The 26861-nt window shown below is 38.3% G+C and overlaps 1 protein-coding gene across 9 annotated transcripts in view; it reads right to left on the bottom strand.

Annotated features, from left to right (window-relative positions):
• The window catches only part of NRG3 (neuregulin 3), a 1239421-nt gene that overhangs the window by 134135 nt on the left and 1078425 nt on the right, over positions 1-26861 (bottom strand). For 5 of the 9 annotated variants that reach the window (XM_086382915.1, XM_086382913.1, XM_086382918.1 and 2 more), the window contains exon 4: positions 14212-14238. In XM_086382915.1, the coding sequence (XP_086239041.1) occupies positions 14212-14238 (27 nt within the window). The remainder of the gene's footprint in view (positions 1-14211; positions 14239-26861) is intronic. The other 4 variants (XM_086382916.1, XM_086382914.1, XM_086382921.1 and 1 more) reach the window with 1 other exon arrangement.

Genomic DNA, 26861 nt, shown 5'->3' on the forward strand with positions numbered 1-26861 from the left:
AAGTCCATTATGTCCATGGCTTTGCTCACTGCACCTCATGCCCCTCCTACCCCAGGTGTCTGCCTTTGGCCGTTTCTCTATGCTTGACACAGATAAATGGAAATTCCTTTATATAATGTTAACAGTGTTGTTCAAAGAGTAAGCCTTCGGTGAATATTTGAAGTAAAATCCCAAGCTTGGCCCAATATCTGGGATTTTGCATGCAGTGCCTTCAGGCAACCTCTACGCACGCCTACTGACAGAATATGCAATTTAAATGAAATCTGATCACTCTCTGCATGAAACCTCTGAGGCTTTCTTTCGCAATGAGATAAAATTATACTTCTTTGGAAGGGCATCATAAGGTCATCATAATCTGCTCTGACCTAACTGACCAATCATACCGTCTACCTACCACACTGCCTTTCATGTGTGTTACTTGCTCCAATTACCCGGGTCTTCTTGTCATTTCCTAAAACCCTTGTGTTCTTTTATCTCTTTCTTTAAAAAAAATATTTATTTCTAATGGAAGGATAATTGCTTTACAATATTGTGTTGGTTTCTACCATACATTTACATGAATCAGCCACAGGTATACCTATGTCGCCTCCCTCTTGAACCTCCCTCCCTCCTCCCACCCCATGTCTCATTTTTCTTCTTTTTTTTTTATCTGTGTTCTTCCTTGTTCCTTTCCCTCATGTTTCCTTCTACAATTACCCCCTTGCAGGAATACTGTTTGTTCTTCCACGTAAAGATGTTCCCAACTGTTCCAGTGAGATGTGGATGCTCTTCCCTCTCTTTTTCTTTCTCCCAAGATTTACCAAGAGTATGGTCCCTAAGATCCTACCTCTAAGAAACATGCTTCTCTGGAAGAATAATTCAGAAAAGGTTGCCTCCTATAATCTTCTCTGTTAGAGTTATGAGTAGAAGTATACCAAAGGTTTTGTGAAAATGTACAACAAAGGCATAGAACTTAGTGTTCCCCACATGTATGTGAGTTCACATGTATGTGAACTCAAACCCTATTTACATGTGTGAATATGAACCACGTACTAACATCTGGCAGATGTTTGAGAAAATTCTCACATTTTTTGTAAATAATAAATAAATCACTAAAACATCGATCAAAGTCCTTTTTGCACTGAACTGCAATGATTAGTTTTGCAAGTCTGTCCCACACACTGAATGTAAACTTTCTTCAGAGTCTTTTGTATTTGTCTTTGTGTTGCTCTGGGCTGGCACACAGCCTGACCTTCTAAAGTGGCTCCGTGAATTCTGAATAGCTGAACCATTGAGAGCCCAAGAAATAGACTCTTTGTTTATTGAGAAGCAGCAGTATCATCTTCACTATGCTGCAGCTTCAGATATTCCATCCAGCACCCATTTTTTTCCCCTCTCTCCTATTCTGCAGATCCATCCTGGCTCCTGAAGCAATGGTCAGGGAAAACTGCATATAAAACTACATTTGTCTTTTTTTTTAACCACTTTGGCATTTACTTTCCAATGACAATCTGAACTTTTTAAAAAACTTTTTTCTAGAGCATTTCAGAAGATGTTTAGAACCTACTATCAACTACTGAATATTTTAGATAATTGGTATATAAATGTAATTAACTAGATTATGGTTAAGATCTCAGTTTTTTTTGAATCCAGTTTGACAATTCAAAAATCCAGCCCTTTCTGTTAGATTTTAATTCAATCTGATTAAACACAATCATAATTCATATAAAGTTCAATAATTTTATGAGTGTCTAATCTATACAAATATTTCCATAGAAGCAACCAGAAGTTTCACTCCTGGCTGATCTGGATCTTCCATATAGCATTTTAGTGTCCCAAATCCACCTACCATTAAATTGATATAACTCATGCTTCATTATATTACAAAAAAGTTGATGAGAATCAATCCAAGGTTGTGCTGAGGGCTATATAGTTACTACCTACACAGAAACTCCCAGTCTAGTCACTCAGCAGCTTTATGAAAATCATCCTAACATTAATAAAGCAAAAATGTACTAGCCCTATGCCATCTTTCAGTGAACGGCCCTGCCTTTTCAAACAGTTCACAACAAATACATTCCTCAGTGTCTACGTACAAAACTTCATTTGTCAAATCCAGTCTATAAATGTACATATTTACATAAATGCCCATTTCTCCTTTGTAGAAACCATAACTAATATATATATATATTTTTTTCTAGTGTATCTCATGATTATAGCCCTTCCTCATGGAAGATAACTGAAAGAATCTGACCCCATCTGAAAAATCTGTTCAAACTAAAATTATGAATTTAGTTTGTTCGATGAAGTAGTCTGAGTTTGTTTAGACACTTTTACTTCTAACCACTGGAGGTACCAATATGTACTAATGACTAATGTTAAATTAATCATACATATAAAGCCAAAATATCATCCATACACACATGGCTAGAAGTTTTGAGGAAGAACAACTCAAATCAAGGTATCTCTTTATTAAAAGGAAGGAAGGAAGGAAGCTTGGAGATGCTTGTGAATAAGAGAACTGAATTATTAACTCTTATACTGAAATTTACATTTAAAAATTCATAGTGTAAAGAGAGGGATTGGTCATATTGTTGAAGAGAAAAATAAATGAGAAAATAAGACTGTTTCTTAAGCAGCATTTTGAGAAATCATTGGGAAGATGGTTCAGCTCACTATTCCATTTGGCACATGGCAGAGATGGGTGTGCAAGGCTTTTATATCACAATGGCATTCAATAGTAGAGGTACTGAAGTAATGCCACTCAATCGTCTTTATCACCAAGAAACGTTCCGGTATAATACAACTTCTGTAGATTATTTTCCATGAGATACAGAAACTATCAGCCAATGGGAGCCTTCTGCTACACATGGCAGTTAAAATTCTGAATGTAAAACTATAAACTGGCATCTGGTTCATTTCCATTGTTTGTCACTTATATAATGTGAATTATTACCTAAGATTCTTACGACCTCATGGTACTTGGAAAACATTACCTCTGAACTTTAGGGCTACATACAAAATTGCATTGTCAGTTGAAACACTGCTGGAGAACAACCTCTCTCAGATCAGATCAGATCAGTCGCTCAGTCGTGTCTGACTCTTTGAGACCCCATGAATCACAGTATGCCAGGCCTCCCTATCCATCACCAACTCCTGGAGTTCACCCAGACTCACGTCCATCAAGTCAGTGATGCCATCCAGCCATCTCATCCTCTGTCGTCCCCTTCTCCTCCTGCCCCCAATCCCTCCCACCATCAGAGTCTTTTCCAATGAGTCAACTCTTCGCATGAGGTGGCCAAAGTACTGGAGTTTCAGCTTTAGCATCAATCCTTCCAGAGAACACCCAGGGCTGATCTCCTTCAGAATAGACTGGTTGGATCTCCTTGCAGTCCAAGGGACTCTCAACAGTCTTCTCCAACACCACAGTTCAAAAGCATCAATTCTTCGGCACTCAGCCTTCTTCACAGTCCAACTCTCACATCCATACATGACCACAGGAAAAACCATAGCCTTGACTAGACGAACCTTTGTTGGCAAAGTAATGTCTCTGCTTTTGAATATGCTATCTAGGTTGGTCATAACTTTCCTTCCAAGGAGTAAGCGTCTTTTAATTTCATGGCTGCAGTCACCATCTGTAGTGATTTTGGAGCCCAGAAAAATAAAGTCTGACACTGTTTCCACTGTTTCCCCATCTATTTCCTATGAAGTGATGGGACTGGATGCCATGATCTTTGTTTTCTGAATGTTGAGTTTAAGCCAACTTTTTCACTTTCCACTTTCACTTTCATCAAGAGGCTTTTTAGTTCCTCTTCACTTTCTGCCATAAGGGTGGTGTCATCTGCATATCTGAGGTTATTGATATTTCTCCCAGCAATCTTGATTCCAGCTTGTGTTTCTTCTAGTCCAGCATTTCTCATGATGTACTCTGCATAGAAGTTAAATAAACAGGTTGACAATATACAGCCTTGAGGTACTCCTTTTCCTACTTGGAACCAGTCTGTTGTTCCATGTCCAGTTCTAAACGTTGCTTCCTGACCTGCATACAAATTTCTCCAGAGGCAGATCAGGTGGTCTGATATTCCTGTATCTTTCAGAATTTTCCACAGTTTATTGTGATCCACACAGTCAAAGGCTTTGGCATAGTCAATAAAGCAGAAATAGATGTTTTTCTGGAACTCTCTTGCTTTTTCCATGATAACATGAACCCCTCATCATGTTAGGCATTCAACAGCAAGCCACTAGTAGAATTCAAGAACTCTGTGGAAGACTAAAATAGGCATTTCTCCAAAGAAGACATACAAATAGCCAAAAGGTACATGAAAAATGCTCAACATCACTAATTATTAGAGACATGCACATCAAAACTGCAATTAGGTACTACCTCACACTGGTGTAGAAGGATGATCATCAAAAAATCTACAAACAATAAATGTTGGAGAGGGAGTGGAGAAAAGTGAATCCTCTTACACTGTTGGTGGGGATGAAAACTGATATAGACACTATGGAGAACATTCTGGAGGAGCCATAAAAAAAATAGAACTGCCATATGACCCAGCAATACCATTTCTGGGCAAATACCAGGAGAAAACCATAATTCAAAGAGACACATGAACCCCAATATTCATTGCAGCACTATTTACAACAGTTAGGACATGGAAGAACCTCAATGTACATCAATGGAGGAATGAATAAAGAAGATGTGATATACACACACACACACACACAAATACACACACACACAAACACACACAAACACAATGGAATATTATTCAGTTATAAAAAATAACAAAATTGTGCCATTTGCAGAGATATGGATGGATCTAGAGACTTATACATTATGAAGTCAGAAAGAGAAAAACAAATACCGTATATTAATACATATATGTGAAATCTAGAAAAATAGTAGAGACAAATCTGTTTGCAAAGCAGAAATACAGACACAGATGTAGAGAACAAAGGTATGGACACCAAGGAGTGGGAAAAGAGGGGTGGGACAAACTGGGAAATGGACCATATGCACTATTGGTACTATGTGTAAAATTGATAACTACTGAGAACTTACTGTATGCTGCTGCTACTGCTAAGCCACTTCAGTCGTGTCCGACTCTGTGTGACCCCATAGACAGCAGCCCACCAGGCTCCCCCATCCCTGGGATTCTCCAGGCAAGAACACTGGAGTGGGTTGCCATTTCCTTCTTCAATACAGGAAAGTGAAAAGTGAAAGTGAAGTCGCTCAGTCCTGTCCGACCCTCAGTGACCCCATGGACTGCAGCCTTCCAGGCTCCTCTGTCCATGGGATTTTACAGGCAAGAGTACTGGAGTGGTGTGCCATTGCCTTCTCTGCTTACTGTATAGCATAGGGGTTAAAAAAAAGAAAGTACTATCTGTTTGTAGGACATATATTAAGGTAAAAATTCATTCCAGTATACATGAGAAGCAGAGGAATACTGTTTGACTCCCTTTATATGAGATACCTAGAATAGTCAAATTCATAGAGTCAGAAAATACATTAGTAGATACCCAGGGCTGAGGCTTGAGGGTGAGTGGGGAGACAGGGATCTAGTGTTTAATGATGACAGAGTTTCAGTTTAGGAAGGTGAAAAATTTGGGAAATGAATGATGGTGAGAATTGCACAACAACTTGAATATACTTAGTGCCCTTGAATGCACAACTAAATATGATTAAAATAATATGCTTTGTAGTATGTGACTTTTATAACAATAAAAAAAAAATTAAAAAAAAAAGAACTCTGGAGGAAGATAGACTTTGATTCAAATCCTGTTTTGCCACTTCCTTGCTCTTTGGATGAGATATTTCACCTAAACAGACATCAGTTTGCCATTTATAAGTTAAGGATATAAATAGTTTCTACCTCATGCAAGTTTTTGAGAGTACAATGAACTAATATAAATCTGGTGGCACATGTCAAGCATTAAATAATGGTAATATAGTACTCTGAGATACCTGCTTTTTCATGTGATTTAATATAAGAAAAAAACTAAAATACCCTTTTGAATGAACACATTTGAATTAACACCCTCTACAGACACATTTATCCATAAACTACCATTTCATTTTATAAGATAATATGACATAGTCAAGTGAATAGAAACATTTCTGTCCCAAATAAATCTAATTCAGAGATTTCAGCCCAAAGGAGGAGTTGCTCACTACTATATGTCTAATGCCATTTTATAAATTAGGGCATATACATGAATTCATTTGACTACCATATGAGTTTGTTAGATTTAAAGGAACACACACCAAGTCATTCAGAATAAGCAGCATAGCTTTAAAGAAAGTATCCCTATTTGTATCATCTAAACAGAATTAGAAACTGGTCGTTTCTCAGGAAATCCTCTTTAGAGATTACTAAAATATTCTAAAACTATTTTTTTTTACATGAAGGGATGAAGAGATATTAAACATATGGTAAAGTTTGAACCTTGAAATCCTAAAGGAAATCAGTCCTGAATATTCATTGGAAGGACTGATGCTAAGGCTGAAGCTACAATATTTTGGCCACCTGATGCAAAGAACTGACTCATTGGAAAAAACCCTGATGATGGGAAAGATTGAAGGCAGGAGGAAAAGGGGGCAACAGAGAATGAGATGACTGGATGACATCACCAACTCGATGGACATATTGAGTAGTTCCATCCGGGAGTTGGTGATAGACAGGGAAACCTGGCATGCTACAGTCCAAAAGTCAGACACGACTGAGTGACTGAACTGAACTGAAAAGTTTGAAGTAATAATGTTCTCAATTCTGAACCTACATACATACTTTAGATGACAGACATTTCTAACTCTCTGCTTATTAAAAACTCAGTATTTCTTCCTTTTGTCTTCTTTATATTTTAGCTTCAAAATGTAGGAGTATTTTAGAATATCTTTTTAAGATTTTAGTTAAAAACCTTACTTGTCCCAAATTTTATAAATCTTTTGATTTCAAAAATATACCAGCATTTACTTAGGCTGCATACATATATTATGCTATCCTAAACACAATATCAAAGCACAAATAAGACATTTAACTGACTGACTTCATTTTATTTTTCCATATGAGTATGAAAAAAAATTGCATAAAAGATCTCCCAACACAATATTTAGCTCTTCCTGTGGTTTGGTAATACGTTTGCAAATGGCACTGCATTTGCCTTTATATGAGCATTTTTTCTGCCTAGAGCATCAGATTCATCAGGGTATTGTCAGAGGCATGGCTGTGTAACAAATAGCTCAAAGGCTATACTGAGATATGCTCCATGACAGAGCACCTGACAGAGTAGCAAGATAATTTCTCAGTTACGAAATCCCTCTCCATGATCGATGCACCTTCCAGACTTGACCAGGCTGACATGCCCTTTGGCTAGCTGTCTCCTCTGGATGACTGGGTGCATTTCTCACACAACTCAACAAGCACTTATGCTTACAAAAAAACTTTGTCTATAACATCTCCTAATCTATCCATGCTATGAGGAAAAGTTTGAATATCTGACATTAAAATTATAAATTTCTCCCTCATGCATGCATCAATGAGTAGGTTACATCATGAATTCAAGAAATATTTTTGATTATTAGTTTACTATAAGTCTTTTAATTTTTTTACAAACAACTTTGCATTTCTATACACCTTCAAACTCCTTTCCTAACTATGTCAGTAAACTGTGTTTTTTTAAATGATACTACATTGAAAGAGATGGGAATACCAGACCACCTGACCTGCCTCTTGAGACATCTGTATGCAGGTCAGGAAGCAACAGTTAGAGCTGGACATGGAACAACAGACTGGTTCTAAATCGGAAAAGGAGTACGTCAAGGCTGTATATTATCACCCTACTTATTTAACTTATATGCAGAGTACATCATGAGAAACGCTGGGCTGGACTAAGCACGAGCTGGAATCAAGACTGCTGGGAGAAATATCAATAACCTCAGATATGCAGATGACACCATCCCTATGGCAGAAAGTGAAAAAGAACTAAAGGCCTCTTGATGAAAGTGAAAGAGGAGAGTGAAAAAGATGGCTTAAAGCTCAACATTCAGAAAACTAAGATCACGGCATCTGTTCCCATCAGTTCATGGCAAATAGATGGGGAAACAGAGGAAACAGTGACAGACTTTATTTTTCTGGGCTCCAAAATCGCTGCAGTTGGTGATTGCAGACATGAAATTAAAAGACGCTTACTCCTTGGAAGGAAAGTTATGATCAACCTAGATATTAAAAAGCAGAGACATTATTTTGCCAAAAAAGGTCCGTCTAATCAAGGCTATGGTTTTTCCAGTGGTCATGTATGGATGTGAGAGTTGGACTATAAAGAAAGCTGAGCACTGAAGAATAGATGCTTTTGAACTGTGGTGTTGGAGGAGACTCTTGAGAGTCCCTTGGACTGCAAGGAGATCCAACCTGTCCATCCTAAAGGAGATCAGTCCTGGGCATTCATTGGAAGGACTGATGCTGAAGCTGAAACTCCAATAATTTGTCCACCTGAAGCAAAGAGCTGACTCATTGGAAAAGACCCTGATACCGGGAAAGATTGAGGGCAGGATGAGAAGGGCATGATGGAGGATGAGATGGTTGGATGTCACCACTGACACAATGGCATGTTTGGGTGGACTTCGGGAGTTGGTGATGGACAGAGAGGCCTGGTGTGCTGCAGTTCATGGGGTCACAAAGAGTCGGACACGACTGAGCGACTGAACTGACTGACATTCTAAAGCTGTATCTGTTTGTTGAAATTTGCATTGTTCCAATCCCAGTTGCATCATTAGAAAAATCATGAATATATTTACCGAAAAATACTTTTGAGTGCTAACAGTTTTATGCACATTAGGTTTGGCATGGCATATTCAACAGGATAATTATTCTTCAATATTGAAAAATCAATCCAAGACGCTTTTTGGTGAAGTGTTTTTACTGAAGTTAATGTCCTCTTTTCAGTTCTAAAGCAGTGACACTAGCGAAATAGAAAGGTTCTGACTAAGTAGAAGGAAAGCGAAGCTAGTATAGACTTGGACTAGAGAAACGCTTGATACAGTTTATCCACTTCGGCTGGTACCCAGCTTGAATTCCTCCCCCTTGCTCCTCCCCTTTATCCCCAGGAAGATGTTTCTCAATTTCCTAAGCCCATTTAGTGGCTTTCATTTTCATTTCATTTTTTCTTTCATTGTATTTTACCTATGCGTTTATTTTTCTGCCTATGCACCTTAATAGCCCTTGTTATATCACTTCAATTATGTGTAGCTTTCTCTATTTTTAGTTTCCCAGTCTTTGGTCATTAAGGGATGTGGATTATATACCTGCACTTTCCATATCTTATACCTTTAGCATATAGTAAGTGTGATAAATGCATAATAATTAACTAATAATGGAATTCTTAAGCATATAATTTGCAGTTCTCTGCTATAAATAAGAAATTATTGAACTCGATGTGTTCGGGTTTTGAGTCTGATCACTGAGTGCACATATGCCATGGCCACTAGGAATACAAGGAATTGGGGAAAAGATGTATGTGTAAGATCATGCCACATGAGAATTCAGATGCCACAACTAAAGATTGTAAAGATCCTACATGCCACAGTGAAGATCAAAGAGCCCAAGTGTTGCAACTAAGATCTGGTGCAGCCAAATCCTGTTTTTTATTTTTATTTTTTAAGGATTATCACCTTATGATCTATGTTCCAACCCAAGGAAAGATGAAATTTGCATTACTCAAAGCAAGGATGATCAAAGTTGAGAACAAAGGTATTCCAGAATTCATTAATACATAACTGGCACTGATTATTTGTAAGGCACACTGATAAACAGACATAATTAAATTTCTAGAGAGTATGCCTATATATTGGCTAACCAATTTAATTTATACCTAGAGATGCTGTAGTATTAGGATGATATCTTCCATGGGACAATTTTACCCATGTGGATTTTAAAATTACGAGTTAAATCTCAAAAATACTTATTCCCAAAGCAATGCACAGAATATTACACATTCAGTTAGAGGAATCTGTGGGGGAGGAGGGGTGAATAGTGTCTAGAATTAGTGAGGTCAGTGAAAACAGTTCATTCATTGTCTGTAAACCTATTCATCATTAAGAATACTCCATTATTTGCCATTATCTGGGCTCCAAAATCACTGCAGATGGTGACTGAAGCCATGAAATTAAAAGACACTTACTCCTTGGAAGGAAAGTTATGACCAACCTAGATAGCATATTCAAATGCAGAGACATTACTTTGCCAACAAAGGTCCGTCTAGTCAAGGCTATGGTTTTTCCAGTGGTCATGTATGGATGTGAGAGTTGGACTGTGAAGAAGGCTGAGCACTGAAGAATTGATGCTTTTGAACTGTGGTGTTGGAGAAGACTCTTGAGAGTCCCTTGGACTGCAAGGAGATCCAACCAGTCCATTCTGAAGGAGATCAGCCCTGGGATTTCTTTGGAAGGAATGATGCTAAAGCTGAAACTCCAGTACTTTGGCCACCTCATGCGAAGAGTTGACTCACTGGAAAAGACTCTGATGCTGGGAGGGATTGGGGGCAGGAGGAGAAGGGGATGACAGAGGATGAGATGGCTGGATGGCATCACTGACTCGATGGATGTGAGTCTCAGTGAACTCCGGGAGTTGGTGATGGACAGGGAGGCCTGGCGTGCTGCGATTCATGGGGTCGGAAAGAGTCGGACACGACTGAGCGACTGATCTGATCTGATGCATACTAAGTACTCAGTTTAACTCTGCCTTTAGCCAACCACTTCCCTCCAAGACAAACTCGACTGCTGGAGTCAGATATTTGCACATTTAGAATCCATTCCCTGTAAGTCTTTTTTTTTTTTTTTTTAATTTTAATTAGAGGCTAATTACTTTACAATATTGTGGTGGTTTTTGCCATACATTGACATGAATCAGCCATGGGTATACATGTGCTCCCCATCCTGAACCCCCTCCCACATCCCTTCCCATCCCATCCCTCAGGGTCATCCCATTGCACCAGCCCTGAGCAATCTATCTTTAAAGTTGTACTTTGACTTCAACTTTTTCAAGACTCATTGTAACACCAGTTAGACTTGAGATTCATATAGATGAATGAGACAATAGCTTCTTATTTTTGCTTACTGGTAACTAAATGATTTTGAATGTTTTAAAAGAGACCTCATAATACATGTCTTGATTCCACAGCAAATCATTATACTGTAAGGTATCAGTGCCACTGAAAATCCTCAGGAAAAGTTCAATAGGATAACAACTCATTTGTTTCTTTCAATAACAATAATTATCGTTGGTGTAGCAAGTTTATCTTACCATAACCATGGCCACACTGATTGTGGAGTTTAATGCTATGCCAGTCCCACACACCACCAGGCCTTGCTTCTTATATCTACAGTCGTTCTACTACACAGCTTCTGGAGCCTCTCTTCTCTGAGCCAGCAATCATCACCACGTAATGGAGACATTTCTCTACTGATTAGATTAAGTACTTGCTATCCTCAAATGATTGTTGATACTGTTTCCCATGTTGCTATAGCCCATCATCATCAGTAAAAGAGGAAAGTACAAACCACATATCTTTCTCAAAAATTTATACTCTACCACATCACCATATCCACAATTTCCTGTAATTCCTAGTCCACATGACTACAACCTCTTCATGCCAACAATTTGAGGGCACACATGGTAACTATTCATCAATTCCATTCAAATTATACATTCCTTATTCATTTCATTACATACCTATCTTATAGTCTGCGATGCTTCATTTCAATATTATCTTGAATTACATTGCTCTTATAAGCTTTGATCACATCTATCTAGCAAAACCCCAAATATGTAGAAACTAAGCTCTCTTTTTTTTTCTGTGATCTAATACTTAGATAATAAAGCACTAACAAGTAATATCGTACAACAGGAATATCAGTTTTAATATAAATATGTAATCACTGATTTCTAATTAACTCTCAAAACTTATAAAAAATATAACTATCAATATCTTCTACCAGACACAACAAAGGTACCCAGAATTCAAAATTTCCAAACCTAATCTAGTAAAAATCTACCATAAATCTGTTTTTTAAATCTTATTTTTCAGAAAATGGACCCACATTTTATCTAAACATGCAAACTATAAATCTTGTATTCATCCCTAATAATCACCCTTATCTACCTTTCAACATCAATTCCTTTCAAATACTTGTTGCCATGTTTCCAATATCTATCAATTTTTCACATCTTCTATTATCACACTATTCTTTCTTTAATTAATATATTTTTTATTGAAGGAAAATTGCTTTACAGAATTTTGCTGTTTTCTGTCGAACCTCAGCATGAATCAGCCATAGGTATACATATATTCCCTCCCTTTTGAACCTCCCTCCCATCTCCCTCCCCATCCCACCCCTCTAGGTTGATACAGAGCCCCTGTTTGAGTTTCCTGAGCCACACAGCAAATTCCCATTGGTTATTTATTTTACATATGGTAATAAACTTTCCATGTTACTCTTTCCATACATCTCACCCTCTCCTCCCCTCTCTCCATGTCCATAAATCTATTCTTTATGTGTGTTTCTGCACTGCTGTGCTGAAAATAAATTCTTCAGTATCATTTTTCTAGATTCCATATATATGTGTTAGAATATGGTATTTATCTTTCTCTTTTCTGACTCACTTCACTCTGTAGAATAGGTTCTAGGTGCATCCACCTCATTAGAACTGACTTAAATGCATTCCTTCCTATGGTTGAGTAATATTCAATTTTGTATATATACCACATCTTCTTTATCCATTCATCCATCAATGGCCATCTAGGTTGCTTCCATGTTCTAGCTATTGTAAATAGTGCTGCAATGAACAATGGGACACATGTGTCTCTTTCAATTTTGGTTTCCTCAGGGTATATGCTTAGGAGTGGGACTGCTGGGTCATATGGTGGTTTTATTCCTAGTTTTTTAAGGAATCTCCATACTGTCTTCCATAGTGGCTGCATCAATTTACATTCCCACCAACAGTGCAAGAGCATTCCCTTTTCTCCACACCCTTTCCAGAATTTATTGTTTGAAGACTTTTTGATGAGGGCCATTCAGATTGGATATTATCACACTATCATGAACTAATATTATTCTGCCTCAAATAGGTCTTAGAAATCTTCAATTTTATATTTATCAGTTTTATTCCCTAATTATCGTCTGAAAATTTCCTAGACTATAAGTTCCAGCAAATCAGCTTTTATTGCTCATTTTTACTCATTATATTATCTGTAGCATTTTACAGTTTTTTCTTTGCTTAGAGTGAGCAATTGATACATATTTGCTGAATTAATGGATGAATGGATACACAAATGCAAGCAAATTTACAGGTATTATCACAATAAACATAAATGTATGAAGCAAGCATTCATATCTATATTATATAAGAGAAAAACCTAAAGTTCAACAAAAGCCAATCAAGGAGAAACTATAAATTCTGATTCATATTTGGATCTTCAACATCACTAACTTTAACTCCTAGGTATCTCTCCATTCTAGTACCATGATGCCTATCAATCAGCCCTATGGAATGTGTTTTTAAATCATTTTATTATAATATAGATTCAGAAAATTATGTACAATTCTTAATGTAATTATCTATGAGTACAGAAAATAATTACTGTGGGAGGTATTCTAATCTTAAAAAAAAAAAAAAACATAGACTACAAATACTTTCAAAATAATTATTTTAACTTTGTAAATGAAAACATTACTAGAACCCATACTCCAGAGTTAAGATTGACCAAAAATGCATCCAAATTATTCACTATGCAAAAGAAAAAAAAAAGAGCAGAAAGTACCAAAACTGATATTATTCAACCATCACCATTATTGTCTACCATTTATTGAGCATATGCCATTTTACAGACATTGTGTTAAGCAATATATGCACGAAATAAAATAGGAACTAGTTTACCCCTATTTACAGATAAGAAAATTAAGAATTAAGAAAGCAAACAAAGCCAGAAGCCAAATCCAACTTCTGTCAGGTTTCAAAGCAGCACTTAACATTAAATTGCCTTCTCAATAAGTAGTTAAGTCATTCATTTTGAGCCACTACTTAGTGAAAAATTGACAAAAACATTTTGTTTTTACTACTAACAGCATCTGATAGTGAGGCATTTCAATCACAATCAGATGAGGAAGAAGAACACTATACACATGATCAAACTTAGCTTTTCTGGATATATAAGGAGAAAATTGTTTAGTCTTACCCATGAATTCAATCCCCAAGTGGTCTGCTACACCAAAGTCAGCACATAAGGAAGGAAAACAGAAAACGAGAAAAAGGTTAGAGAAAACTCCACACAGAAATCAATGCTTATCAGACTAACCTTTCAAGGCAAAGACGGTGTCTCAGTTATAACAATGTTTGCTTGCAAAAGATAATTTACACTTTGTCCACAATGAGGGGTACTATGAACACTGACTGGTATTTCCCAACAGTCTGGAATTGAGATGGAATAATATTAGCGTGTATGCTAAGTATTATTCCCTGGTGGTTCAGTGGTAAAGAATTCTCCTGTTAATGTATGAGACATGGGTTCTATCCCTGGGTCAGGAAAATACCCTGGAGGAGGAAACGGAACCTACCTCAGTATTCTTGCCTGGGAAATCCCATGGACAGAGGAGCCTTGTGGGCTACAGTTCATGGGACTGCAAAAGAGTCAGACATAACTTAGGAACTAAACCAAAACAACATGCTAAGAATAAATTTAGCCCATAAAAAAGGAAAGAAAGGAAGAGGGGAAGGGATGATGGAGAAAAGGAAGAGAGCAGGGAAGGAAGGAAGGAAGTGAAGGAAAAACAAACAAAAAAAAAACTATTCATACAAACCATGCTACTGCTAAGTTGCTTCAGGTGTGTCCAACTCTGTGCGACCCCATAGACAGCAGCCCACCAGGCTCCTCCATCCCTGGGATTCTCCAGGCAAGAACACTGGAGTGGGTTGCCATTTCCTTCTCCACATACAAAGCATATCAGGAGCTAAAGTTACTTCAGGAATTCATCATATTTTATGTAGAATAACACTCATTTAACGCTGCAAGGATATCCAACCAGTCCATTCTAAAGGAGATCAACCCTGGGTGTTCTTTGGAAGGAATGATGCTAAAGCTGAAACTCCAGTACTTTGGCCACCTCATTCGAAGAGTTGACTCATTGGAAAAGACTCTGATGCTGGGAGGGATTAGGGGCAGGAGGAAAAGGGGATGACAGAGGATGAGATGGCTCGATGGCATCACCAACTCGATGGATGTGAGTTTGAGTGAACTCTGGGAGTTGGTGACGGACAGGGAGGCCTGGCGTGCTGCAATTCATGGGGTCTCAAAGAGTTGGACACGACTGAGTGACTAAAGTGAACTGAACTGAACAATAAACTAATTTGAACGTCTATGTTAATAATAGGTAGGTAAAGAACATCCAGAAAGAATGAAAGGATGGAGACAAAGCAAAAACAACAACCAGTTGTGGATGTGACTGGTGAAAGAAGCAAGGTCCAATGATGTAAAGAGCAATATTGCATAGGAACCTGGAATGTTAGGTCCATGAATCAGGGCAAACTGGAAGTGATCAAATAGGAGACACCAAGAGTGAACATCGATATTCTAGGAATCAGTGAACTAAAATGGAATGAAATGGGTGAATTTAACTCAGATGACCATATATCTACTACTGTGGGCAGAAATCCCTTAGAAGAAATGGAGTAGCCATCATAGTCAACAAAAGAGTCCGAAATGCAGTACTTAGATGCAATATCAAAAACGACAGAATCTCTGTTCATTTCCAAGGCAAACTATTCAATATCATGGTAATCCAAGTCTATGCCCCACCAGTAATGCTGAAGAAGTTGAAGTTGAATGGTTCTATGAAGATCTACAAGACCTTCTAAAACTAACATCCAAAAAAGACATCCTTTGCATTATAGGGGACTGGAATGCAAAAGTAGGAAGTCAAGAAACACCTGGAGTAATAGGCAAATTTGGCCTTGGAGTACGGAATGAAGCAGGGCAAAAAAGCTAATAGAGTTTTGCCAAGAGAACGCACTGGTCATAGCAAACACCCTCTTCCAACAACACAAGAGAAGACTCTACACATGGACATCACCAGAGGGCCTACACTGAAATCAGATTGATTATATTCTTTGCAGCCAAAGATGGAGAAGCTCTATACAGTCAGCTAAAACAAGACCGGGAGCTGACTGTGGCTCAGATCATGAACTCCTTATTGCCAAATTCAGACTTAAATTGAAGAAAGTGGAGAAAACCACTAGACCATTCAGGTATGACCTAAATCAAATCCCTTATGATTATACAGTGGAAGTGAGAAATAGATTTAAGGGATTAGATTTGATAGAGAGAGTGCCTGATGAACTATGGACGGAGGTTCATGACACTGTACAGGAGACAGGGTACAAGACCATCCCCAAGAAAAAGAAATGCTAAAAGGCAGAATGGCTGTCTGAAGAGGCCTTACAAATAGCTGTGAGAAGAAGAGAAGCAAAAAGCAAAGGAGGAAAGGAAAGATATAAGCATCTGAATGCAGAGTTCCAAAGAATAACAAGGAGAGATAAGAAAGCCTTCCTCAGCAATCATTGCAAAGAAATAGAGGAAAACAATAGAATGGGAAAGACTAGAGATCTCTTCAAGAAAATTAGAGATACCAAGGGAACATTTCATGTAAAGATGGGCACAGTAAAGGACAGAAATAGTATGGACCTAACAGAAGCAGAAGATATTAAGAGGTGGCAAGAATACACAGAATAACTGTACAAAAAAGATTTTCACAACCCAGATAATCATGATGGTGTGATCACTCACCTAGAGCCAGACATCCTGGAATACTAAGTCAAGTGGGCCTTAGGAAGCATCACTATGAACAAAACTAGTGGAGGTGATGAAATTCCAGTTGAACTATTTCAAATCCTAGAAGATGATACTGTGAAAGTGCTGCACTCAATATGCCAGCAAATTGGAAAACTCAGCAGTGGCCACAGGACTGGAAAAGGTCAGTTTTCATTCCAATCCCTAAGAAAGGCAATGCCAAAGAATGCTCAAACTACTGCACAATTGCACTCATCTCACATGCTTGTAAAGTAATTCTTAAAATTCTCCAAGCCAGGCTTCAGCAATATGTGAACCGTGAACTTCCATTTGCTCAAGCTGGTGTTAGAAAAGGCAGAGGAACCAGAGATCAAATTGCCAACATCCACTGGGTCATTGAAAAAGCAAGAGAGTTCCAGGAAAACATCTATTTCTGCTTTATTGACTATGCCTAAGCCTTTGACTGTGTGAATCACAATAAACTGTGGAAAATTCTGAAAGAGATGGGACTACCAGACGACCTTACCTGCCTCTTGAGAAACCTGTATGCAGGTAAGAAAGCAACAGTTAGAAGTGGACATGGAACAGGAGACTGGTCCCAAAGAGGAAAAGGAGTATGTTAAGGCTGTACATTGTCACCCTGCTTATTTAACTTATATGCAGAGTACATCATGAGAAACACTTGGCTGGAAGAAGCACAAGCTAGAATCAAGATTGCCGGGAGAAATATCAATAGCCTCGGATATGCAGATGACACCATCCTTATGGCAGAAAGCAAGAACAACGAAAGAGCCTCTTGAAAGTGAAAGAGGAGAGTGAAAAAGTTGGCTTAAAGGTCAACATTCAGAAAACAAAGATCATGGCATCTGGTCCCATCAGTTCATGGCAAATAGATGGGGCAACAATGGAAACAGTGAGAGACTTATTTTTTGGCACTCCAAAATCACTGCTGATGGTGACTACAGCCATGAAATTCTACGATGCTTACTCCTTGGAAGGAAAGTTATAACCAACCTAGACAGAGTATTAAAAGCAGAGATATTACTTTGTCAACAAAGGTCCATCTAGTCAAGGTTATGGTTTTTCCAGTAGTCATGTATAGATGTTAAAGTTGGATTGTGAAGAAAGCTGAGCACCAAAGAATTGATGCTTTTGTACTGTGGTGTTGGAGAAGACTCTTGAGAGTCCCTTGGACTGCAAGGAGATCCAACCAGTCCATTCTAAAGGAGATCAGTCCTGGGTGTTCATTGGAAGGACTGATGCTAAAGCTGAAACTCCAATACTTTGGCCACCTCATGTGAACAGTTGACTCTTTGGAAAAGACTCTGATGCTGGGAGGGATTGGGGGTAGGAGTAGAAGGGGATGACCAAGGATGAGATGGCTGGATGGCATCACTGACTCGATGGACATGAGTTTGGGTGAACTCCGGGAGTTGGTGATGGACAGGGAGGCCTGGCATGCTGCAGTTCATGGGGTGCAAACAGTTGGACATGATGAGCGACTGAACTGAACTAAACTGAACTGAAAGATTCGGACATGACTGAATGACTGGACTGGACTGAAAGAACATCTGGATGAAAGACCTTAACCAGGAACTCTTTACCCTTCACAAAACAATACATTCTGCCCTATCTTTTCCCCCTTTATTTGTTAGATGAGGAAACTGCATCAGTGAGACTAAAATCTTAACATGAGGAAGATTCAGGCACAAATCCTGTCTATCTGACCCTTTAGTCCTGTGACTGTTACAAACTCGATAGTGCTTCCTATCCAAAACGCATGGCAGATGCATCCATGTCTGTTTTATATTCCTCTGTTCAGCACACCATTTCAACCACCTAAGTATTAAAGGAAAAAAGATAGGACACTGAAAGATGAACTCCCCAGGTCAGTAGGTGCACAATATGCTACTGGAAATCAGTGGAGAAATAACTCCAGAAAGAATGAAGAGATGGAGCCAAAACAAAAAGAATACCCAGTTGTGGATGTGACTGGTGATGGAAGTAAAGTCTGATGCTGTAAAGAACAAGATTGCATAGGCAGCTGGAATGTTAGGTCCATGAATCAAGGCAAACTGGAAGTGGTTAAACAGGAGATGACAAGAGTGAACGTCGACATTTTAGGGATCAGTGAACTAAAATGGACTGGAATGGGTGAATTTAACTCAGATGACCATTATATCTATTATGGTGGGCAAGAATCCCTTAGAAGAAATGGAGTAGCCAACATCATCAACAAAAGAGTCTGAAATTCAGTACCTGGATGCAATCTCAAAAAGACAGAATGATCTCTGTTCATTTCCAAGGAAAGCCATTCAGTATCACAGTAATCCCAGCCCATGCCCTGACCAGTACTGCTGAAGAAGTTGAATGGTTCTACAAAGACCTATAAGACCTTCTAAAACTAACATCCAAAAAAGACATCCTTTTCATTATAAGGGACTGGAATGCAAAAGTAGGTAGGCAACAGATAACTGGAATAACAGGCAAATTTGGCCTTGAAGTACAACATGAAGCAGGGCAAAGGCTAACAGAGTTTTTCCATGAGACTGCATTGGTCATAGCAAACACCCTCTTCCAACAACACAAGAGAAGACTCTACACATGGACATGACCAGATTGTCAACACCAAAATCAGATTCATTATATTCTTTGCAGCCAAAGATGGAGAAGCTCTATACAGTCAGCAAAAACAAGACTGGGAGCTGAGAGTGGCTCAGATCATGAACACCTTATTGTCAAATTCAGACTTAAGTTGAAGAAAATAGGGAAAACCACTAGACTATTCAGGCATGATCTAAAACAAATCCCTATGATTATATAGTGGAAGTGACAAATACACTCAAGGGACTAGATCTGATAGACAAAGTGCTAGAAAAACTATGGATGGAGGTTCATGACATTTCACAGGAGGCAGTGATCAAGACCATCCCCAGAAACAGAAATGCAAAAAGGCAAAATGGTTGTCTGAGGAGGCCTTACAAAGAGCTGAGAAAAGAAGAGAAGCAAAAGACAAAGGAGAAAAGGAAAGATATAAGCATATGAATACAGAGTTCCAAAGAATAGCAAGGAGAAAAGGAAAGACACATCCATTTGAAAGCAGAGTTCCAAAATACAGAGAGGAGAGATAAGAAAGCCTACCTCAGTGATTAATGCAAAGAAATAGAGGAAAACAATAGAATGGGAGACACTAGAGATCTCTTCAAGAAAATTAGAGGTAACAAGGGAACATGTCATGCAAAGATTGGCATGATAAAGGACAGAAATGGTATAGACCTAACAGAAGCAGAAGATATTATGAAGAGGTGACAAGAATACATAGAAGAACTATACAAAAAGATCTTCTTGACCCAGATAACCATGATGGGGTGATCACTCACCTAGAGCCAGACATCCTGGAATACAAAGTCAAGTGTGACTTAAGAAGCATCACTAGGAATAAATCAATGGAATTCCAGTTGAGCTATTTCAAATCCTAAAAGATGATGCTGTGAAAATGCTGCACTCAATATGCCAGCAAATTTGAAAACTCAGCAGTGGAAAAGGTCAGTTTTCATTCCAATCCCTAAGAAAGGCAATGCCAAAGAATGTTCAAACTACTGCATAATTGTACCCATCTCACACACTAGTAAAGTAATGCTCAAAATTCCCAAAGCCGTGCTTCAACAGTATGTGAACCTTGAACCTCTAATGTTCAAGCTGGATTTTGAAAGGCAGAGGAACCAGAGATCAAATTGCCAACATCCACTGGATCATTGAAAAAGCAATAGAATTCCAGAAAAACATCTATTTCTGCCTTATTGACTATGCCAAAGCCTATAACTGTGTGGATCACAACAAACTGTGGAAAATTCTTAAAGAGATAGGAATACCAGACCACCTGACCTGCCTCTTGAGAAATCTGTATGCAGGTCAGGAAGCCAACAGTTAGAACTGGACATGGAACAACAGACTGGTTTCAAACTGGGAAAAGAATATGTCAAGGCTGTATATTGTCACCCTGCTTATTTAACTATATGTTGAATACATCATGCAAAATGCCGGGCTGGATGAAACACAAGCTGGTAACAAGTTCACCAGGAGAAATATCAATGACCTCAGATATGCAGATGACACCACCCTTATGGCAGAAAGAAAAGGAGAACCAACAAGCCTCTTGATGAAAGTGAAAGAGGAGAGTGAAAAAATTGGCTTAAAACTCAACATTCAGAAAACTAAAATCTTGATATTTGGTCCCATCACTCCATGGCAAATAGATGGGGAAAGAATGGAAACAGTGAGAGACTTTATTTTTGGGGGCTCCAAAATCACTGCAGATTGTGAATGTAGCCATGAAATTAAAAGATGTTTACTCCTTTGAAGAAAGATTATGGCCAACTTAGACAGCATTATTAAAAAGCAGAAACCTTTGCCCATAAAGGTCCACCTAGTCAAAGCTATGGTTTTTCCAATAGTCATGTATGGATGTGAGAGTTAGACTATAAGAAAGCTGAGCTCCAATGAGTTAATGCTTTTGAACTGTGGTGTTAGAAAAGACTCTTGAGAGTCCCTTGGACTGCAAGGAAATCCAACCAGTCCATCCTAAAGGAAATCAGTCCTGAATATCCTATGGAAGGACTGAGCTGAAGCTGAAACTCACTTTGGCCACCTGATGCAAAGAACTGACTCAATGGAAAAGACCCTGCTGCTGGGAAATATTGAAGGCGGGAGGAGAAGGGGACATCAAAGGTTGAGAGAGTTGGATGGCATCACCGACTCAATGGACATCAGTTTGAGTAAGCTCCGGTAGTTGGTAATGGACAGGGTACCCTCCCATACTGCAGTACCCAGGGTTGCAAATAATCGAACATGACTGAGTGACTGAACTGAATGTCTGTAATCAACAGGGAGAACTGGGCCCTGATGTGTCCAACATTTCAACTCTGGAGATTTGTTTATTTTATGGAGCTTTCTTATAATCATTCAGTTTTTAAATTTGCTGCATTATCTAATGATTATTTCTGTTGTAGTAGTATGTTTCTTAAATGAGAATGAATGAAAAAATATATTGCTACAATCATATTTGTTTCCAAGACTAATTTCTGGGCTCTGTCTTATGACTTCTCTATTTGGGAAAGATTTTCTTTTTAGAAAATATTCATTTAGTTATCTTGAATATTTCAATGTCTTTCTTTTGCAAATGACTCATTTTAAAATTCTTTTGTGGTAGAATATACATAAAATTTGTTATTTTGACAAATTTCAAGGGCACAATTTACTGGTATTAATTACATTCACAATGTGGTATAACTGTGATCAACAGATTTCCAAAACTTTTCCATTGCTTCAAAAGGTAACTCTACCCATTAGGCAATATTTTTCAATTTTGTCCTCCTCCTTTGCCCTGGTAACCTCTGATGCAATTTACATAGCTATTAATCTGCCTATACAGGGTTTATTTATTTATTTTTTTAGTGACTAAGAGCTATTTTAATTGAGAAATATCTCATATAAGGAACTACTGAAATGATTTTTAAAAAGTAGAAGCATTTCTTCCTTTCCATGGGATTTTTTTTACCTGCTTAATATAGTTTATGATAGATATCTAGCATACTTTTATAAAAATACAGGATTTTTACCTGCAAGTAATTCACAAATCAGTGGGAGTCCACAGAGAAAAAGCTCTGGAAATTCTCTGTGATACTGTTATCATGGAAACCCAGAAGCTCTGCATAAGATCGAGTGGCCAAGGACCCATAAGCTTGCTCCTAGGGAAAGAGAATGTGCTTTGTGGAAGAATAGAGATTGTAGAAAAGGTGGCTGGACCACATTTGGGTTCTGGTGTGAATAAAATCTTCATGATTATGTGCACTTAGGACACTAGAGAGAGACTAGAATTGTGGTATTTTAAAGTAGGGATATGGGTGAAATAACTTACCATGAGAATAAAAGTATTAAAAAAAAAAAAAAAAACGAAACAACTTCTGTCTACAACCAGAACAGTTATTAGCTCTAGCCTGATTGAACAGGAACTTTCCAGTACAATTTACAAGATAGATAACCAGCAAAGACCTACTGTATACCAAAGGGAACTCTGCTCAATATTCTGTGATAATCCATATGAGAAAAGAATCTGAAAAAGAGTATATATATATAATGTATAAATGAGTCACTTTGCTATACTCCTTAGTAATACAACATTATAAGTCAACCATACTCTGATAAAATTAAAACAATAAATAAAATAAAATTGATGTGGTACAATGGAATATAACTCAGCCATAAAAAAAAATGCCATTTGTAATAACATGGATGGACCTAGAGATTATCATACTAAGTAAAGAAAACCAGAAAGAGAAAGAATACTGTATGATATCACTTATATGTGGAACCTAAAATATGCCCCAAATGAACTTATTTATGGAACAAAAACAGACTTACAGGCATAGAAAACAAATTTATGGTTACCAAAGAGGAAAAGGGAAGGATAAAGTAGGGATTTTGGATTATCAGATACAACCTTTGGTACATACAATAGATAAACAACAAGATCTTACTGTATAGCACAGGGAACTATATATTCAATGTTCTATAATAAACTACCATCTGAGCCACCCAGGAATCCTATAATAAACTATAATGGAAAAGCATATGAAAAGGAATATGCATATATATCCATAACTGAATCACTTTGCTACATATCAGAAATTAACTTATTGTAAATCAACTATAGTTCAATTAAACAAACAAACAAAAACTTTCCAGGAGAACTAGATGGCTCAGAAATGACTGGCTATAGTCTGTTTTGCTGGCAAGTATAACTAACGGTCACTCTTCATTCTTCCCACAATCTTGGCTGTTTCATCTCTATATGTGACAGGGGATATGGGGATTCAAGTTTGTGAGTCTAGAAATTGCAGTAAGAAATGAGCAATTTGATAAGGTTGAGGGCAATCTAGATAATTTAAATCAGAATGAATTCATTACCAGTAAAAGGAACAGAAAAAAGAATTTTTAAATTATTCAAACACTAAACAGTATAAGTAGATGTCTTAAGAAAATCTGTCTACTTTTAATATAGCAGAACTGTTACATCTAATTATTAGAGTTCACAATAAACTGTGGAAAATTCTGAAAGAGATGGGAATATCAGACCACCTGACCTGCCTCTTGACAAACCTATATGCAGGTCAGGAAGCAACCTGACCTGACATGACCTGGACATGGAACAACAGACTGGTTCCAAATAGGAAAAGGAGTATGTCAAGGCTGTATATTGTCATCCTGCTTATTTAACTTATATGCAGAGTACATCATGAAAAATGCTGGGCTGGAAGAAGCACAAGCTGGAATCAAGATTGCCGGGAGAATTATCAATAGCCTCAGATATGCAGATGACACCACCCTTATGGCAGAAAATGAAGAGGAACTAAAAAGCCTCTTGATGAAAGTGAAAGAGGAGAGTGAAAAAGTTGGCTTAAAGCTCAACATTCAGAAAATGAAGATCATGGCATCTGGTCCCATCACTTCATGGGAAATAGATGGGGAAACAGTGGAAACAGTGTCAGACTTTATTTTTCTGGGCTCCAAAATCACTGCAGATGGTGATTGCACCCATGAAATTAAAAGAAGCTTACTCCTTGGAAGGAAAGTTATGACCAACCTAGAGAGCATATTCAAAAGCAGAGACATTACTTTGCCAACAAAAGTCCATCTAGTCAAGGCTATGGTTTTTCCAGTGGTCATGTATGGATATGAGAGTTGGACTGTGAAGAAAGCTGAGCGCCAAAGAACTTATGCTTTTGAACTGTGGTGTTGGAGAAGACTTGAGAGTCCCTTGGACTTCAAGGAGATTGAACCAGTCCATTCTAAAGGAGATTGGTCCTGGTGTTCTTTGGAAGGAATGATGCTAAAGCTGAAAGTCCAGTACTTTGGCCACCTCATGCAAAGAGTTGACTCATTGGAAAAGACTCTGATGCTGGGGGGGATTGGGGGCAGGAGGAGAAGGGGACAACAGAGGATGAGATGGCTGGATGGCATCACCAACTCGATGGATGTGAGTTTGAGTGAACTCTAGGAGTTGGTGATGGACAGGGAGGCCTGGCGTGCTGCAATTCATGGGGTCGCAAAGAGTTGGACAAAGAGTTGGAACTGAATTGAACTTAATTCTCAGAAATACTGTCAAGCAAGGAAGAATTATATTCTTTAATTTTATAGAGTAATTGTTTACTTTTATATAATCAATTCAGTTCAGTTGCTCAGTTGTGTGTGACTCTTTGCGAACCCATGGACTGCAGCACGCCAGACCTTCCTGTCCATCGCCAACTCCCGGAGTTTACTCAAACTCATGTCCATTGAGTTGATGACATCATCCAACCATCTCATCCTCTGTTGTCCCCTTCTGCCTTCAATCTTTCCCCACATCAGGGGCTTCTAATGAGTCAGTTCTTCCCATCAGACGGCCAAAGTATTGGAGTTTCAGCTTCAACATCAGTCCTTCCACTGAATATTCAGGACTGATATCCTTTAGGATGGACTGGTTGGATCTCCTTGCAGATCAAGGGACTCTCTAGAATCTTTTCCAACAAACATTTCAAAAGCATCAGTTCTTCGGTGGTCAGCTTTCTTTACAGTCCAACTCTCACATCCATACATGACTACTGGAAAAGCCATAGCCTTGACTAGACGGACTTTGTTGGCTAAGTAATGTCTCTGCTTTTTAATATGTTGTCTACGTTGGTCTGGAGAAGACAATGGCACCTCACTCCAGTACTCTTGCCTGGAAAATTCCATGGATGGAGGAGCCTGGTAGGCTGCAGTCCATGAGGTCGCTAAGATTCGGACATGACTGAGTGATTTCACTTTCACTTTTCACTTTCATGCATTGGAGAAGGAAATGGCAACCCACTCCAGTGTTCTTGCCTGAAGAATCCCAGAGACAGAGGAGCCTGGTAGGAGGCCGTCCAAGGGGTCACACAGAGTCGGACACAACTGAAGCGACTTAGCAGCAGCAGCAGGAGGTAGGTTGGTCATAACTTTTCTTCCAAGGAGCATGCATCTTTTAATTTCATGGCTGCAGTCACCATCTGCAGTGATTTTGGAGCCCCCAAAAATAAAGTCTCTCACTGTTTCCACTGTTTCCCATGAAATGATGGGACCAGATGCCATGATCTTAGTTTTCTGAATGTTGAGCTTTAAGCCAACTTTTTCACTCTCCACTTTCACTTTCATCAAGAGGCTCTTTAGTTCTTCTTTGTTTTGTGTCAGAAGGGTGGTGTCATCTGCATATCTGATGTTATTGACATTTCTCCCGGCAATCTTGATTCCAGCTAGTGCTTCTTCCAGCCCAGCATTTCTCATGATGTACTCTGCGTATAAGTTAAATAAGCAGAGTGACAACATACAGCCTTGACGTTCTCCCTTCCTGATTTGGAGCCAGTGTGTTGGTCCATGTCCAGTTCTAACAGTTGCTTCCTGACCTACATACAGATTTCTCAAGAGGCAGGTCAGGTGGTCTGGTATTCCCACCTGTTTAAGAATTTTCCACAGTTTGTTGTGATGTACATAGTCAAAGGCTTTGGCATAATCAACAAATAATAATATTCATGAAAACTGGTACTACTGAAATATAAAAATAAAAAATTACATCTTATTTAAAATTTCCCTTTTTCTCTCTCACCACACACAGATTTTCACTTTTATTAAAAGCATCTTTTATTTATATGCTAAACACTGATTATTACTGCAGCAATTAATTTTGACAATTAAGACATACACAGAACATAAACCACCATATTTCTCATACCCCCTTCACTGGCTATTTCTTAAAGCAATACACTTTCCTGGGGATACACACACCATTTGGCCTGCACAAAAACATCAAAAGGAATGTGATGAACATAAACCAGTTCATAATTCATTTATTCATTTAACAATCCATGTGCCAAGAATTGTGCAGACAGTGGGATGAAAAAGGAGGCACGTAGCTGAAGCAAAAAACAAAACAAAACAAAACAGTTTGATCTTCCTTATGCCATGCATTAGAATGTACAATTCCCATCATT

Source organism: Bos grunniens, chromosome 28 (assembly GCF_055505025.1).
Source record: "Bos grunniens cultivar Pamir isolate PY7600 chromosome 28, Bosgru_T2T1.0, whole genome shotgun sequence".
NCBI lineage: Eukaryota > Metazoa > Chordata > Mammalia > Artiodactyla > Bovidae > Bos > Bos grunniens.